The 17,028-nt window shown below is 36.7% G+C and overlaps 1 protein-coding gene and 1 long non-coding RNA gene across 3 annotated transcripts in view; one reads left to right on the forward strand and one right to left on the reverse strand.

Annotated features, from left to right (window-relative positions):
* The window catches only part of USP3 (ubiquitin specific peptidase 3), a 144,989-nt gene extending 130,367 nt beyond the window's left edge, over nt 1–14,622 (forward strand). For both annotated transcript variants that reach the window (XM_077128161.1, XM_077128160.1), the window contains 4 exons: nt 11,224–11,342; nt 11,633–11,746; nt 11,903–11,970; nt 13,820–14,622. In XM_077128161.1, coding sequence (XP_076984276.1) covers nt 11,224–11,342; nt 11,633–11,746; nt 11,903–11,970; nt 13,820–13,985 — 467 coding nt within the window. In that variant the 3' untranslated portion in view covers nt 13,986–14,622. The remainder of the gene's footprint in view (nt 1–11,223; nt 11,343–11,632; nt 11,747–11,902; nt 11,971–13,819) is intronic.
* The window catches only part of LOC143656231 (uncharacterized), a 41,150-nt gene that overhangs the window by 13,934 nt on the left and 10,188 nt on the right, over nt 1–17,028 (reverse strand). The window lies entirely within an intron of this gene.

Below are 17,028 nucleotides of genomic sequence, written 5' to 3' on the forward strand. Positions count from 1 at the left end.
AGAAAAGGACAAAGAAGAATATAAACCTCCCGTATAAGGCCACCAGTGAAGAATAACCAAGATGAAGGCTTTTTGCTTGCATGTTCATGAATCACCTAATGGGCTTGATCATGTCATTCATTCCATTTGGCTTACACATGGCCTCATGTGAAAAGGAAGGACTGTATATCTTACAATATACCTTATATTGAGTGGGGGACGACTGGATAGCACCCTGTAAACGCAGACAACTACAAAAGGCAGATGCAAAGGAAGAAACTGTTGGAAGACAAGAAAATGCTGGGAGAAGGCCAAAACGACCTCCTTTGCTTTGGAAAGAGAACAAAGACCAGAAGGGAGCTAGGGAGACATGTTTTGTATTCGGGAAAGGAGCAGGGTGATCCAAGGTGCAGTACTGTGGACCTACTTTGTGGTGCTACTTGTATAAGATGCACTAGGGCCTGCCATTTTGTCCTGAGTAGGTGCACTGGCACCTACTGGTGTTGTGCCAGGGAGAAGAAAAAGGAGAGCAGTGCATTTTGGTCTCAAAAGTGCAAATGAGTTGTTGGGAAATGTTAAATTTTCTTTCAATAACTGCAATGCTTCCAAGGGCATCTAATTCCTGAAAATTAGATGTTCATGTAATTACCAAAGGAGACTTAAAATATCACCCCCTAACTCATGAGTAGTCCCCCTCTGAATGTTCCCACACATGGGAAAGGCCCCCTCAGGTAGTGGTTCAGTGCAGGTTAAAATAGGAAAGAATGCATCCCCATTGTCACATTGTTACTAGTTGACACGGGGAAACAGTGTTTTCTGGTGCATCTTAAACCCACCTCCTTAAGGAGATGGAGAGGTCCAGTGACAGAGCAGCTCAGAGTTGTGATTACTGCCTGTTCTCTTCCTTGCCTGGACATTTTTGAATAGACAATGACCTTTTTATGTGGAAAATTCTGTTTTTCTTTCCTCTTATCTAATCCTCATCTGCATTTCCAAGGCTACAGCTTTTTACATGTAAAAATGCAATAAATATTTGCTGTGAAAGCTCCTGTGTATTCAGCTTCAGAGCTTACAAGCATCGTAGTGAAAAGGGTTTCATAGTACCAGCCAGTCTGTGATGAGTAGTTAGTGGTCTTTGTAGTTACAGACAGATGTGGAAATTGGGAGCATCACAGTAAGTTTGCAAGTTTATTTTACTGTCTGAAACCTGCTTCCTTGACATAAAGCAGCAAATTGGCAATGTTGTATTCATTGGATCATTAGGACAAAGTCAGAGGGAGAAGGGACACTGTCAACTGGAGTGGGTGGGAAAGGCTCCCAGAAAGAAGTGAAAATTAAGTTGGGCTGAGGGGAAAACAGGAAGGCAGTGGTGGGATACACATGCCAGATATTAGGATCAGTGAGCAAAGGTACTTATGTTTCTTTAAAATGATTGTATAATGATACAACTTTTGCAGTGTGACTGTGTGATTGTGATAAACCTTGTTCTGATGCTCCTTTGAGTAAAAACTGTGGATTAAAAATAAATAATAGGGGGAACAAATGTTAAAATAAATTGGGTAGAGGGAAATACTGGTGGTCAATGAGAGGGAGGGGTGAGGGGTATGGCATATGTGGGTTTCTTTTTTCTTTTTGTTTCTTTTTCTGGAGTGATGTAAATGTTCTAAGAAATGATCATGGTGATGAATATACAACTGTGTGATATTGTGAGCCACTGATTGCACATCAAGTACAGAATGTTCATAGGTTAAGAATGTTTGTGTTTGTATGTTGTTTGGTTTTACCAATAAAAATTTTAAAAATGTAACAACAACAACAAAAAAGATAGCATGGCCTACAGAGTGACCTATCACCAAGGTGACAGAATAAGATGCTCCAGAGTCCAACCTCCTCAGAAGTTTATTATTTCTTTAATGAAATAAATTAAAATTGGCAAAAACCAGTTAAAGGGTTGCAAACAGGGGGCAAAAGCCAATTCAAGAAAAGGTGACTTAAAATCAGTAGGAAAACCTTGTAACTATTATTACTGGCCCTTCCCCCAGCCCCTCCCTGGCTTGCTGCAGAGCTGGCTTTCACTCTCAGTGTGGTCCCTGGTCCCAGTTCTGAAAGAAGCAGAGTAACACCTATGTGCATACTGGGGTGCGTGTTTGTCTGTACCAGTCTATCTGGTGCCAGCCTGAAGAACTGAATAAAGAGGACACTTATCTCTGGTTGCCATCTCAGAACTTTCCCAGGCCTGGGGCAAAAGATTAGCATCTTTAAGACTCACAATACAGTGCCAGGACCAGGAGGAAAGACTATTTCAAAGGGAGAATTGGGGCATTCAGATTTATATAAATGGGGAATCAAGACCAAGAAAGCATACCCAGAACAATACACATTCTCTGAGAAGACCAGAATCTGTGCTTTTGCTTCAGGTAGTTCTTCAGGTCATTGTTAGAAGGGCTAAGCTATAAAGGAGAGCTCCAACCATCACAGAACCAACCTGCAAAACGGTGAAAGAGGTCTCCTTGTTTTCTTATTTTTGTTAGTTCCTGGCATACAAGGAAATCCTGTCATATCACTAGCTAAATATAAACTTAAGGAACAGACACATCAAGGACTAAAATTCCACAGTTAACACACTAAAATATTAAAAATAGTATGCAACAAAAGTACAAGGCATACAACAAAATAGGAAATGATAGCCAGAGCAAGATAAAATATCGGAAACCATCATCAGTAAAGAATATAAAACTTTGGGGGGGGGGGGGGGGTACAAGGGTAGTTCAGTGGTAGAATTCCCACCTGCCATGCAGGAGACCCAGTTTGATTCCCAGCCCATGCTCTTCCCCAAAAACAAATAAACAAACAAACAAATGGAAAAACAAAAACAAAACAGTTCAACAAATGGTACTGCAATAAGGGGCTAATCACATGGAAAAAGAATGAAATGTGACCCTGCCATATAGCATACAAAGTTAAAAAAAGAATACAAAACTTTGGAAATACCAAAAGACTTTTTAAAAAATGGTCTTAACAAAAATGTTTATTTGGCACAAAATTTATATTTTGACTAGCACATTTCCTAATATAACTTATGTGGACAGCTTAATCAAAGACCATAGTACTTGGAACCTTGCATAGGGCATGAGATTTTGTAGGTTTGTCCTGAGTGATGCCCAAATAAATTCCAGAGCAATTTGAACAGTGACTAGGGAAGTATTTGCAGAGTCCCCTAGAGGTAATGGTGAGAAAGGGGGAAAATTCAACTTCCTCAAGTGGAGAGTTCTTGATATTCTCACAGGCAGTGAGGACAGCCAAAGCAATAGGCCAAGCCTCCAATCTTGGGGTTGGTTCATTTGAAACTTAATCTGGCAAAGGATAGGCTAAGCCCACTTAAAATTAGGCCTAAGAGTCACCCCCAAGAGAACCTCTTTTGTTGCTCAGATGTGTCTTCTCTCTCTCTCTCTCGGCCAACAAAGCAAGCAAACTCACTACCCTCCCCCTGTCTACATGGGACACAACTCCCAGGGTTGTGGGCCTCCCTGGCAACATGGGACAGAAATCCTAGAATAAGCTGGAACTCAGCATCAAGGGATTGAGGAGATCTTCTCGACCAAAAAGAGGAAGAGTGAAATGAGACAAAGTGTCAGTGGCTGAGAGATTCCAAACAAGTCGAAAGGTTATTCTTATGCATTAAATAGATATCACCTGTTTAGTTAAGGTGTAATGGAGAGGCTGGAGGGAAGTGCTGAAAAATGTGGAGCTGTGCTCAGGTGGCCATGTTTCTTGAAGATAATTGTATGATGATATGGCTGTCGCAGCATGACTGGTTGTGAGAGCCTTGTGTCTGATGCTCCTTTTGTCTACTTATCAATGGACAAGTAAAACGTATGGATTAAAAATAAATAAATAATAGGGGGAACAAATGTTAAAATAAATATAGTAGACTGAAATGCTGGTGATCGGTGAAGGGGAGGGGTAAGGGGTATGGTATGTATGAATTTCTTTCTGTTTTCTTTGTATTGCTTTCTCTGAATTGATGCAGCTGTTATAAGAAATGATCATGATAATGAATATAAAAAACTTTTTTTTTTAATTGTCTTAATTGTGAAAACCTTGCTCTGATGCTTCTTTTATCTGTGGTTTGGACAGATAAGTAAAAAAAAATACGGATTAAAAATAAATAAATAGGGGGAACAAATGTTAAAATAAATTGGGTATAGGGAAATACTAGTGGTCAATGAGAGGGAGGGGTAAGGGGTATGGTATGTATACGTTTTTTCTTTTTTCTTTTTATTTCTCTTTCTGGAGTGATACAAATGTTCTAAGAAATGATCATGGTGATGAATATACAACTATGTGATGATATTGTGAGCCATTGATTACATACCAAGTATGGAATGTTCATATGTTAAGAATGTTCGTGTTTGTATGTTGTTTGGTTTTATCAATAAAATTAAAAACAACAAAAAGGAAAAACCTAAAATTGTGGAACCATAACCCATACCAAACTCAAATCTGTTCTATAAATAATTATCACAATGTGCTTTGAGATGTATTACTTTTCTGTATACATGGTATTTTTCACAATAAAAAATACATCCACCCAAAAAAAATGGTCTTAAAAGTTCTCAAAGAGCTAAAAGAAAGTACTGACAAAGAAATCAGGAAAATGATTTATGAACAAAATGAGAATTTCAATCAAGAGACAGAAATTATGAAGAGGAACCAAACAAAACTACTGGAGCTACAGACCACAATAACAGAAATAAATTCCTTAGAGGGTTTCTAGAGCAGATTGAAGCTAGCAAAAGAATCAGTGAACTTAAAGATAAGACAAATTATCAAAAAGTATTCAGTCTGAGGAGCAGAAAGAAAAAAAGAATGAAAAATGAACCAAGATTAAAAGACTTGTGAGACACCATCAACTGTAGCAATATACACATTATGAGAGTCCCAGAAGGAAAGGAAAAGGTCCTAAATTTGAACAAAAGACACGGAGTATACACCCAAGAAAGAAGCTCAACTAACTACAAACAAAATATAATCAAAGAAATCAACACCTAGACACACTATGATCAAACTATTAAATGCCAAGACAAATAGAGAACCCTGAGAGCTGAAAGAAAGAAGAAATACATCATTTATAGGGGAGCCATAATAAGATAAAGTGTTAATTTTTCATTAGAAACTGTGAAGTCAGTAAGGCAGTGGGACAATATATTCAAAGTGCTGAAAGAAAACAATTGCTAAGCAAGAATTCTATACCTGGCAAAACTGTCTTTCAGAAGTGAGGAAGAGATTAAGACATTCCCAGATAAACAAAACCTGAGGGAGTGTCACCACTAGACCTGCCCTATAAGTAATGCTAAAGGGAGTTCATATTGAAAAAGAAATACACTAGATAGTGACTGAAGCTGAATAAAAAAAATAAAACATCTCTGGTAATGGTAACAACATGGATACATAGAAATGCATCAGTATTGCAATTTTGGTTTGCAAGTCCACTTTTTACTTCATTCATGATCTAAAATAAAAATGCATAAAAAGCAATGTAAGTCCATGGTTGTGGACACAGTATATAAAGTTGTAATTTATGACAAGAACAACAGAAAAGTTGAAAGACTAAGGGGCACTGGCATACATAATTTGTGTATGCTATTGAAGTTGAGTTGGTCTAATTAAACAAGATTGTTATGGATTTTGGATATTAAATTTAAGCCACATAGTACCACAAAGAAAATGTCTGCAAAATGTTCACTGAAGGAAATAAGAGACTCTAAATGGTTTACTACAATAGCTACACGAAATAAAAAATAGGCAGTAATGAAAGAATTGAGAGATAAAAAAGAATACATAATAAGACTTACAAACAAAAAACAAATAGCAAAATGGCAAGAGAAGGTTGTGCATTATCAGTAGTTACTTTAAATGTAAATGGATAAAACTCCAGACAGAAAGCAGAGACTGGTAGAATGGGGGGGGGGGGGAAACATGACCCTTTTTAGTTTTAGTGGCATAATGAAAATGAAAATGTTCTAAAATTGACTATGGTGATGAATATACAACTATTTGATGATACTGTGAGCCATGGATTATATACTTTGGATGACTATGGTATGTGAATATATCTCAATAAAATTACACACACACACACAAAAAGTATGACCCAACTATATGCTGCTTTCAAGAGACTCCTTAAATTCAAAGACATATAAGTAAGTTGAAAATGAAAGGAAGAAAAAAATATACCATGCAAACAGTAACCAAAAGAGAGCTGGGGAGGCTATAAGAATAACAGATAAAATAGAATTTTAAGTTAAAAATGGTTACAAGAAATAAAGTGGGACAATATACATTGATAGAAGCATCCATACATCAAGAAGATAGGTGCATACCTAACAGCAAGCCCCAAAATATATGAAGCAAATACTGACAGAATAGAAATAGACATTCTATGTTCAAAGTAGAAGATTTCAATACACCACTTTCAATAATATACAGACCATCTAGATTGTAGGTTAATAAGGAAACAGAAGACTTGAATACTACTATAAACCAACTAGACCTAACAAACATATATAGAGCATGTCATCCAACAATGTAGTGAAGACATTACATTGTCTTCACTTGCACATGGATCATTCTCTAGGATAGACCACAAATTATGCCAAAACAAGTCTCAATAAACTTAAAATTTAAATCAAAGTATCTTCTCTCAGAGGGAAATTCAATTTTCAGTTACTGAAAATCAGTAACAGAGGGAGAATGATAAATACACAAATATGTGGTAATTAAATAATATTCTAAAATAACCATTGGATCAAAGAAAAAAATCTCAGGAAAATTTTGGAAAGATCTTCAGATGAATGAAAATGAAAACACAACATACTAAAACTTACGGGATGCAGTGCTAGGAGGGAACTTTATAGCTGTGAATGCTTAAATGTCTCAAATCAATAACTTAACCTCACATTTAGAGGACCTAGAAAAAGAAGAGCAAACTAAAGCCTAACTAAGCAGAAGGAAAGAAATAGTAAAGATTAGAGATGAATGATATAGGAGTATAGAGAAAAAAAAAAGAGGATGCAAATAACTAAAATCAGAAATGGAAGGGACATCTTACTACTGACTTCACAGAAATTTAAGAAAAAAGATAAGGATATTCTGAAAAACGATACACCAATAAATTACATAACCTAGAAGAAAACTGGACAAATTACTTACAGTGACTCAAGAAGAAACAGAAGACCTCAACAGACCAGTGACAACAAGAGAGATTGAATTAGTAATAAAAAACCTCCCAGAAAAGAAAAATTCAGGAGTAGATGGCTTAACTAGTTTTATGAAACATTACAAGAATTAAGACAAATCCTGATCAAACTCTTCTAAAAATTATAAGAGAAGGGTATACTTCTTTACATTCTGTGAAGCAGGCTTGACCCTCATACAAAGCCAAGTAAAGATAAAAAAAGAAAACTATAGACCAATATCCTTTGTGAATATAAATGCAAAATTTCTCAGCAAAATACCAGCAAACCAAATTAAACAGCACATTTGGAGGATTATACACCCTGATCAAGTAGGATTTATCCCATGAATGCAATGGTGATTCAACATCAGGAAATTAATAATGTCATATACCGCATTAATAAAATGGAAGGGGAAAAACACATGATCATCACAGTTGACACAAACTTGAGACATAATCAATTTGAGCAAACCCAGCACCCCTTCCTAATAAAAACATGCAAAAACTAGGAATTGAAGGAACTTTGCTCAATGTTATAAAAGGCATATATGGAAAACTTACAGCTAACAGCATACTCAGCTATGAAAGACTGGAAGCTTTCCCCCCTACGTTCAGGATCTCTTAAGACAAGGATCCCCATTTTGGCCATTGCTATTCACCTTGTTCTGGATATTCTTGCCAGAGCAATTAGGCAAGAACAAGTAATAAAAAGCAATGGATTCATTTCCTGGTGCCTGCCCAAAAAAAAAAAAAAAAAAAAAAAAGCAATGGAATAGAAAGGGAAGAAGTAAAACTTCCCTATTTGCAGATGACATGATCCTATATGTGAAAATTCCTTAAAACTCCACATCACGTCTGCCAGAGCAATAAACAAATTCAGGAAAGTGGCAGGGAACAACACAAACACACAAAATCAGCGGTGTTTCTGTTTAATAGTAATGAACACTCGGAAAACCAAATCAAGAAAATTCCATTTTCAATAGCAACTAAAATAATTTATACCAGAAATAAATGTAACCAAGGATGTAAAGGACTTGTACATGGAAAACAACAAAACACTGCCTAAAGAAATTATGGAAGACCTATATAAATGGAAAGACATCCCATCCATCTTCACAGATTGGAACACCAAATATTGTTTAAAAGATATTACTACCCAAAGTAATTTACAGATTCTGTGCAATCCTGATCAAATTTCCAACAGCATTCTTCACAGAAATGGAAAAACCAATCATGGAAGGATAAGGGAACCAAAGTATACAAAACCATTTTGAAAAATAAAACCCAAGCTGAATGACTTTCACTTCTCCATTTCAAAACTCATTACAAAGATAGGGTAATCAAAACATTGGGTACTAACACAAGGACAAAAACGTACAGATCAATGGAATGGAATTCCGAGTTCAGAAACAAATCCTTACATCTATGGCTAACTGATTTTGACTGTGGTTCCAAATCCACTCTATGAGATAAAAGTAGTCTCTTAAACAAATGGTTCTGGGGCAACTAGAAATCCACAAGCAAAAGAATGAAAGTGGACCCTTAAATTTCATTATCATATATAAAAATGAACTCAACATGTTTCAATGACCTAAGTGAAAAAAAACTAGAACTATAAAACTCCTAGAGGAAAATATCCTCAGGACTTTCATTTGGTAATGAATGGCTTCTTCAATTTTGCGTCAAAAGCAGAAGCAACAAAAGAAAAAGATAAAAAAGACCTTATCAAAATTAAATTTTTTTTTGCATTAAGGGACAGAATCAACAAATTAAAAAGATAACCTACAGAATAGCAGACACATTTTTTGAAACAAAATACTTGAAAAGGACTTAATATCCAGAATATGTGAAGAACTCCTACAACTCAACAACAAGAAAACACACAAATGTCCAATATCATTAGCCATTAGGGAAGTGCAAATCAAAACAATGAGATACCACTTACCCCTGAGAATGGCTATTAATAAAGAAATGAAAATAACAAGAATTTGTTATTTGGCGAGGATGTGGAGACATAAGACTGCATTTTTGGAAGGAATGTAAAATGGTACAGCTGCTATTAAAAACAGTGGCAGTTCTTCAGAAGGTTAAACATAGAATTACTATATGATCTGGCAATATCACTTCTAGATATGCACCCAAAAGAATGGAAAGCAGGAACTTAGACAGATGCCTATATATCAATGTTCATAATAGCATTATTCACAACGGCCAAAAAGGTCAATCAGCAGATGAATGGATAAACAAAATGTGGTATTTACATTCAGTGGAATATTTTCAGACATAATAAGGAATGAAGTTCTGATACATGCTACAACATGGATGTACTTTGAAGACAAGTGAGTGCAATAAGACAGACACAAAAGGACATATATTGTATGTTCCCACTGATAGAAAATAAATAGATTATGCAAATTCAGACATAAAGCAGAATAATGGTTAGTAGGAGCAGGGGGGCAATGGCAGTCACTGCTTAATGGGTATGAGTTTCTGTTTTAGATATGAAAATGTTCTGGAAATAGTGGTGAAGGTTACACAAAATTGTCAGTGTACTTAACATCATAAAATATATACTTGAAAATGGTTAAAATGATTTTTATTTTTGTCTTGTGTATTTTACCACAATAACAAAAATTAATTTAAAAGAAAAAAGAATATATGGGCCCCTGACCCCATCCTGGACTGTCCAGTATCCCACCAACACCTCAGCCCCATAGACCTGCCCCCACCCCACCCCACCCCTGCTGAGCTGAGGATTCTTTCTTATACTCTCATGGAAGCTGAGGCTGAATGTGACCTGGAAACTTAGTGCAGGGACAACACTGCCTCTCCTTACACAGCTAGGTTTGTACTTGTTACTCAGTTTTTCAAACTAAACAATATATTGTTTAAAGATAACACATGCACTATAGAGGAAAGCAAAGGAGTGATTAATACAAGTGATTAACACAGAAGTAATTAATATCAACAGCTACTTCATGGGGAAACTAGGGGTTTATGATGGAAAGAGGCACACAGGGAGCTTGTAACAGGGCTCCTGCTCATGGCCGTCCCTGGCGCAAGTCTGGAGAGTGCCATTCACATACATTCTGACTCCTCAGGTGCTGGAGAGAATCTATTTGTTAACCTGGTGGTAGGTACATGGTGTGTTCATATTTTTCTCTAAACAGAATAATAAATTATTCTCTGATTAGTATGTACAATTTATAAAGACTTTTATATGATTAACTGTAGAGAAAAGTATAGCGAACTTTTTCTATAAAGGACCAGACTGTAAATATTTTTGGCTTTCTGGCACTCAAGTACACACTAGTCAACTCTGTAACTGTAGTGTAAGCTGCCCATAGGCTCTGTGTAAATGAACGGGCATGGCTGCGTGCCCTGCTTGCTGGATTTGGTTTAGAGCTGTAGTTTACCAACCCATAGAATACACCCATCTTTAGAAAATACAAGTGTGATTCTATTTAGAGGATTGAGAATTAAGTCTGGGACGAAGGATTCACTAGAGTATTAGTAGGAGATAAGGTGGATAAGGTAGCCTTCTATGTTCATCTTTTAATATGTTATGACTGAAAATGTTTTAATTAAATTTGACTTGCTTTTTTATGAACTGGTGCTTTCTCCTCCATACTGTAAGATTACTGAGAGAAAATTTCTACTATGATTTTCATTTTGTCAGGAAACCATTTTTATAGGAACTGTCCAGACTATTTAATAATACAAAAACAACAATTATAATACCATCTGTCAGTAATCAATCGCCACATCAGGCACAATGCCAGGGGCTTGACACATATTATTTCTCTTCCTCACAGCAGGTTTTTAAAGTGGGCATTATTCTCATTTTTCAACTGAGAAAGGTTGACTTTTCTGAGGTCATATAGCTAAATAAAGCTGAGATTTGAACCTGCTTTTTTTCAGCTTCAAAGTTCAGTCTCTATTCTATAGTACACTACCTCTATTAAAGGTATCTTGTTTTAATCCTTTCCAAATCAATTTGGTTTTAGATTGTCTTCGCAGTTTTACTGACTTAGAAGAACTTGACGAGACGGAGTTATATATGTGCCACAAATGCAAAAAGAAACAGAAGTCCACTAAAAAGTTTTGGATTCAAAAACTACCCAAGGTTAGTGTTGAGGTTCAAATTATGATTGCAATTTCAAGAGAAAAATACTTATGCCTGATAAGTGACTTTTATAACTTCAGACTTTGTGAAGTGTTCTGTACTGGCTTCTATGATTTTTCAGGAAAAGCTAAACCATTTGAGAATGCCTAAGGTCTGCATGGAAGAAAGCAGTGTCAAGGATCAAGAGACCAAGATATAATTTGAGAGATAATAGTCCCAAGTAGTTAATTTTGATGGAAAGGTAAATTAGGGGTTTGTTCACTAACTTTGTCCTTATCTTTGTCACCCAGGTGCTATGCTTACATTTGAAAAGGTTTCACTGGACAGCGTATTTAAGAAACAAAGTTGACATATATGTAGAATTTCCTTTGAGAGGTCTAGACATGAAATGCTACTTGTTAGAGGTAAGCTGACTACCGTGCTTAGCATAGTGAAAAGATGGTTCTTTTGTAAAACTAAGTATTCACATAGAGGATAGAGGTCATCCAGGTAGGAGATCTGATTCCATTGACCACTGCTCCTAACTCGGTCCTGGGGCTGCCTTCTCCCTTCTTCTGCAGCCCGAGAACAGTGGCCCAGAGAACTGCCTCTACGACCTGGCTGCAGTGGTGGTGCACCATGGCTCTGGGTGAGTGCTTCAGCAGGCTCCTTGGGGGCAGGAATAGCTGGGGGCCTGACAGTAAATGCACTACTGCACACACTAAATAATTCTCCTTGAACTTCCTACAAAAATGGATTCAGAGTCGGTAAAGTAGGCCACATAGGACATTCCTTCAATCTTGATATGGAAAAATATTCCTGACAAGATCGTGTGAATCATGAAGAGAAGGTACACAAAAGCAAAATGGAGCAAGTTCATTTGACCCCAGTATTCAGAACCAGTTATGTTTGCCCACAAAATCCTAAGTAGTCTTTATTCCAAAGCTGTTTATTTCTTTTGCTAACTGAAATGTATATGAGGGGAAAAACTGGGAAATTATTTGGAATAGCTCAGTTATCTCGTCATCTGCTCTAAAGATTCATTTTGCCTTTTGTTGAATAACATTCTTGATTATGTTTTTCTTGAAAGTCTGTATTAGGAGTATGTACCTTCTGATATCTGGCCTGAGCATGACTATTTTAAATTTGTACTACTGCACTTGGGCAAACCACTGTCCATGTTGAAAACCTTTTCCCTCAGAACTTTGTAGACATTGCTCCACTGACTGCCACCATTCATACAATGTGGTAAATGAGAAATCTAGCATTAGTCTGATTATCATTCCTTTACAGGCACCTTGTTTTATTCTCTTTGGAAGGTTGTAGGATCCTGTGTCTTTGGACTTAAATTTCATCAGATGACATATTCCTGCTTGGTACTTGGGAACCAAGCAGTCAGATCATTTTTATTTGACTGCCTAGCTTATGGAAATGTTATTTCTTCTCTTCCATCCTCTATTCTTTCTTTTAAAATCCCTAGTAAAAATATAGTGAATTTCCTGGATCCATCTTTAGTGATTGCCATTTTTATTTAAGATCACCATGGTTTATTTTTTCAAATCCCCACTTGGGGACTCAGCTGAGTCCAAGCTGAAGATTACCTCCTCCATGAAATTTCTGTCGTGGCAATCATGTTTTTTCCTGAGAACTTTTTTCCTAACAGGCTATTCGTAATTTATGTTATATTATCTTCTTGATACCATTGGTACTTATAATTAGAATTTTAAAAGTTCTCTTTGGTATCCTGCATTAAATTGTCTCCTCAGTGATTAATTACTTAACTTGGTCTTCCTAGCATTTCTCTTTCGTACTATTTTTACCCCCTAAAGAGTCTGATGATTCATGGTGGTTTATTTAGAATTGTAATAAATGAAGGATGTTATTGATCATGTTTGATAAATGGTAGGCGTTTTCGTAGCAGTTACGAAGGTCTATTCTGTCTGCAGACCCTTTCCCTGCCTGAGCAGGATGACTCAGGGCTTTGCACATGAGGAAGTGGATCATTTAACAGGGAAAAGCCCTTGAGGGCCAAAGTGGTGTGGAGTGGGGGGAAGGTAGTGTTTCCTTGGAAGAAGACTGCTTTTTTAAACTTGGGTTTTTTCTAATACTCTGTTGGGAAATCTGGTACTCAGTTTTCTATGTTTCCATAGGCCTTAAAGACCTGTGTCTGTTGGGGTGAGAGTTCCTTGGCTCTTTTTTTACCCATTAATCCAGTGCCAACAGTTTTATGTCTTCTATGAGATTCTGTACTTCTGGTCCATTGTTGGCACTCATCCCTCTTTTCCACTGTCAATATATTCCTTCTCATTTCAGGGGATTTGGGGGAGGAGAACATATGAGCTCAAGCAACCGTCATAAACAGAAAGTCACTAGGATTTATTCTTTAATGTTAGTACTTGTGAAAATTTCTTGAATATCTAACAGATCATATGGTTGTATAGATCCGTTTGTGATTTCTGCACGTGTTTTCTCTTTGATCTTTTGTCTTTTCTTTACAGGGTTGGTTCTGGACATTACACAGCATATGCAACTCATGAAGGTCGCTGGTTCCATTTCAATGACAGTACTGTAACACTGACTGATGAAGAGACCGTTGTGAAGGCAAAGGCCTACATCCTTTTTTATGTGGAACGCCAGGCCAAAGCTGGATCTGATAAACTTTAATACCTCCTCTAAATCATTATTCATCAACTATAGCGGACAAACATTTCCAATTTTCCATAAATACTTGATCCAAGATTTAATTTCATTATGCACTTTTCGGTTTCCTATTTTGAGTTGTTTTATTTTTGTCAGTGGTAGTGATTTACTGAACATGGGCACCAACTAGTTTTTTTTGTTTGTTTTTTTAGTTCTACCTAAAAACCTCAGCAGACATTTTGATTTGCTGCTTTAGTTGTAATAATTCAATTTTTATATTTAGTTTCCAGAATTTAGTTCTATTTGATTTTTTATATAAATGTTTTCCGTTCTCACTTTGAGACACATTTACATCAATGCTTTTGTTACTCTCACATGCCGAAAGCAAGATACGTTCCTGATCATGAACAGCAACATACCCAACTGCCTGCTGCCTTTCACTGTAACGGAGGTCAGGTCAGCTCTAAATCAAGGATCATGTATGCACATGACCTGTGGCCCACAGGATTTCTCAGGGCTCAGTAATCATTCTTTTTGCCTGTAAAAGATAACTAAGAGGACATCATTACGTAGACCTTGATAATTGCTGCTCTTGGGCTCTCTTAAGGCTGCTGGCTGCTGCCTCTCAGCACTAACTAAATAAATGTGTTGGTTCATTTGGTTTGGGGGTATTGTTTGTATTTTCATGAGAGAGATAGGATGAGAGTACAGAAAAGTCCAAATAAGACCAAATTCCTTTAGTGTTTAAAGATCGGACTCAGCTACATGGTAGAGATGTTATCCAGTGAGATAAAATCATGGGGTCTGCTTGCCTTTTTTAATCAGCACCTAATTCCTCTACTAGTTGTTGCATCTGGAATAAATGTATGCCCACTTTTTAGAGTTACTTCATGCTTGGCCAGTTGAGGATGAGATGCTAAACCTCCAGAGTTGACTTTGACCACCATATGTGTGCCTCAGGTGGTTACTGTTGGGCCTGCTTCCATGGCAAGAAAGCAAGTCTTTGCTTCTTTGGATTATACAAACTCTCACTGGCCTAGCCTGAGAGCACAGCAAGTTGAAAATATTCTCACTTTGAGTAAGTAAATTCTATTCTTAAATTTTTTACATTTTTGTTTTAAAATTTGTTTTCAGGAATAACAACATGGACAACAAGCGCTATTAAGACTTTACTCAGGTTGAAATCTGGAACCAGAATCCCATTTTAAAAAGCTCATTTCCAGGAAAAAAAAAAGTGATTTCCACAAGTGATCTAAGCCACTGCGTTGATTTTGGGGTGGTGGTGGCATACTTGTAAATCATTAAGAGATAGAGATAACAGGCCTATATGCACAGGATTTCCAAAATCGGCTTGTAAGTATAGGACCACACATTGTTTTCATGTTCATCTCTTGTCCCGATCATACTTTTCCTCCCTTATCAATTATCCACAAGCTGTTGCAAAGGACAGAATGTATTTCATGTTAAACTAGCCAACCAAACTTTTTGGTAATCTTGTTTTTTCTATTAAAAGACAGTCAAGATTTTTTAAGTGTATGAATGTAAAAGAAAAGTCAATGCCACTGATGGCTGTACTCCTGTGTTGGATATTTGAAGTTGCAAAAGCTTTCCATTTTAGTATTGGCTGGGAAAACCCCACATTTTTGGGGAGCAGAACACATCAGCTAGATAAACACTTTAAATGATAAGGAGCAAATTGGATTTAATTCTAACTTACACTGCAGTATAGTAGCTGCTAACCACTTGTGCCTATTCAAATGCAAATTTTAATTAAAATCATAATTTAACTCAACTCCACAGTCACACTAGCCAGCCACATGTGAAGTGCTCAACAGCCACGTGTGACAGGGATAGTACAGGTCTAGAACATTTCTGTCACTGTCACTATTACATAGAGTCTCCTTGGCCAAAGCTAGTCTAAACTAGCACTCCTGAGAAGAATGTTTTACCATCCATGTTTACGTCTTACACCTTGGAAACAGAGTCCTAGACAGTAATTAACAGGGAAACAGAATAGTTGAACATTGCCAAATTATATTAGGTTGAACCATATGAAACTGACATTTGACTGTTTTTGACCTACAAAAATGGCAATTTCACAATTTGATCTAATATGTCAATATATTAACAGCACATTTAATTGAACCTGAAATGCAATCTCCTTTGATCTTACTCAGTATCTCCTGTGAATCTAATTTGTTTTGTTTAGGAGGTGGACAATTGTTACTTCTGACATTTGCACTTACATCTTTAATCTCTCTGAACATGCAGAGTTCATGCTGGTGAAGGAAAGTTTCTTTTTATACCAAATGGAATTTAGCAACAAACTACTTTCTTGGGTACACTGTTGGCTTAAGAAGTGGACGCATCTCTGAATTTTCGTGGTATGTTCACTCCTTGATTTTAGTTAAGCAGAACTGTTTGGCTGATGATATCAGGAAGGCTAAATGGAAAAAAGTGACTGGATCCATTTGAATTGTTCACTGGATACCAGTGACGTTAATGTGTAAAATTTGTATTTTAGAAATTTAACTTTGCAGTCTTATCACACCTATTTGAAAAACTGATTTCTATGTGCTCTTCAGAGCCTTCTCCCTGCACCAGGTTGTCTCTAGCATGTTGTGGCTTCTTGCTCCAGAGCTTACACTGAGGCAGGGCCTTACACCGAGCCACATGGCTCCTTGGAACAAGAAAACTTTCTTAGAAGTCCTCCCACATGGGGGGTGATAAAAACAGTTTGAGGCAACATAAATCTCTCCATCGTGCAGAAACCTTTGCTTATCCACTGTATTCTACTCAGTGTATAGTGAAGGCAAATGTAATAGAATTAAAACAGTAAAGTGCACTGGCCCCTGTTAAGTGTTAATTGTGTACCTTACCTATGGAACCTGATCGGCAGCTTGGTTTCTGGGGTTGGGTGCCTATTGATTTCTTATGGCTGATTTTTTTTTTTTTAATTTTTTTTATTAATCAAAAAAAAGAAAAGAAATTAACACAACATTTAGAAATCATTCCATTCTACAAATGCACTCAGTAATTCTTAGTATCATCACATAGATGTATGATC

This window comes from Tamandua tetradactyla, chromosome 14, assembly GCF_023851605.1.
Source record: "Tamandua tetradactyla isolate mTamTet1 chromosome 14, mTamTet1.pri, whole genome shotgun sequence".
NCBI lineage: Eukaryota > Metazoa > Chordata > Mammalia > Pilosa > Myrmecophagidae > Tamandua > Tamandua tetradactyla.